Genomic DNA, 997 nt, shown 5'->3' with positions numbered 1-997 from the left:
CTTCTTGTAATGACTAACTACTGCTGAAATTTTGGAGATGTTAGCTCTTTATACAGTAAAGTTACAGTGGGATACAAATAATATCAGGCTGATCCCGCCGTAATTTGTTCCCCCACTTCAAATCACGGACAAACAGTATCCCACAGTTGTTTATGTTTCTGAACCCATTTTGCACAGAGAAGCACTTTTTGAAAAATGTATTGATAGCGCGAAGGTTTTTCTTGTAAAACAAAGGGGGGCCCAGCAAAAAAAGTTTGGCCCTAGAATATCATGAAAACCAACCAACTAACAAATTTTAGCATCAGTGAACCAATTTTCGTAAAGTTTGTTAAGATTTATTTCAGTCGTATTTTGACTGTAGACCAGTCTTTGACTTCAAACTGCAACTGTCACACCATTTCCAATTAACAGATTTCATACTCCTAGTTTTTACTTAGGTGATTTTACTTTAAAACAACTACTGCTGAATTGTTACAAAACCTGAACTTGTAGGTGCATTCATCATTTAGTTCTAAAGCAGCTATTTGAATTCACACAGTTACTAGTCTAATCAGTTACTATAAAAAATAAATACATAAAACTAAAGCATGAGGTAAACAGTGATTGACAGTCACTGTGTTAACAGACTGTACCTTCGGAGTCCTCTGTCTGGATGGTATCCCATCGAGCACTGCAATGGCGTCTTTATCCAGTTTCAGAATGGTGTAGCACTCAGCTATTTTGTACTTTACCTCAATCTCTGAAGGCAAACTCTGAAAGACAACATTCATTGTAGATGAACATTATTCTAACCAGTCATCCTGTGCTCTGGATATACATATGGTGCTGCAGGACATGTAAAAGCATCTTTACATTTAAAGCATTTTAAGCCTTAAATCACTGGAAGGATGAAAGGCTTCGATTTACATTGTGTGAAAGTAAAGTAAAAGAGATTTTAGTGTCGCAAAATTTTGTAAACATTATGTATAACAAAATTTAAAAAAATAAAATAAAAAAA

At 34.8% G+C, this 997-nt stretch overlaps 1 protein-coding gene across 1 annotated transcript in view; it reads right to left on the bottom strand.

Annotated features, from left to right (window-relative positions):
- The window catches only part of anapc7 (anaphase promoting complex subunit 7), a 5,603-nt gene that overhangs the window by 3,416 nt on the left and 1,190 nt on the right, over nucleotides 1-997 (bottom strand). The window contains exon 3 of the mRNA XM_005746087.1: nucleotides 633-752. Within this exon, the coding sequence (XP_005746144.1) occupies nucleotides 633-752 (120 nt within the window). The remainder of the gene's footprint in view (nucleotides 1-632; nucleotides 753-997) is intronic.

The sequence above is a fragment of the Pundamilia nyererei genome, unplaced genomic scaffold (assembly GCF_000239375.1).
Source record: "Pundamilia nyererei isolate P.nyererei 1_Seehausen unplaced genomic scaffold, PunNye1.0 scaffold00172, whole genome shotgun sequence".
Taxonomy (NCBI): domain Eukaryota; kingdom Metazoa; phylum Chordata; class Actinopteri; order Cichliformes; family Cichlidae; genus Pundamilia; species Pundamilia nyererei.
The sequence above is the reverse complement of the archived record's forward strand: the minus strand, read 5'-3'. Positions and strand labels throughout refer to the sequence as shown.